At 40.8% G+C, this 213-nt stretch overlaps 1 protein-coding gene across 1 annotated transcript in view; it reads left to right on the top strand.

The window, feature by feature from the left end:
- The window catches only part of LOC119594694, a gene marked incomplete in the record, with an annotated part of 31200 nt that overhangs the window by 28633 nt on the left and 2354 nt on the right, over positions 1–213 (top strand). The window contains 1 exon segment of the mRNA XM_037943750.1: positions 40–127. Coding sequence (XP_037799678.1) covers positions 40–127 — 88 coding nt within the window.

Below are 213 nucleotides of genomic sequence, written 5' to 3'. Positions count from 1 at the left end.
AATCACTGTACTAACTGAAAATATTAAAATCATCTCCAGGAAATTCCCCAACAGCCGCTGCTTCTTCAAGGAACGAGACGGGAAGCTGTGGGTTTGTGAGGACCCCAATCCTGACATTGACTTCGAGGTCAGTTCGTTCTTTGAAAAAAAAAATAAATGGATTTTTTTTTTATAACGATGGCAGGAAGGAGAGCTCTGCATTTCGGGAAATGA

The sequence above is a fragment of the Penaeus monodon genome, chromosome 34 (genome assembly GCF_015228065.2).
Source record: "Penaeus monodon isolate SGIC_2016 chromosome 34, NSTDA_Pmon_1, whole genome shotgun sequence".
NCBI classification, from domain to species: domain Eukaryota; kingdom Metazoa; phylum Arthropoda; class Malacostraca; order Decapoda; family Penaeidae; genus Penaeus; species Penaeus monodon.
The sequence above is the reverse complement of the archived record's forward strand: the minus strand, read 5'-3'. Positions and strand labels throughout refer to the sequence as shown.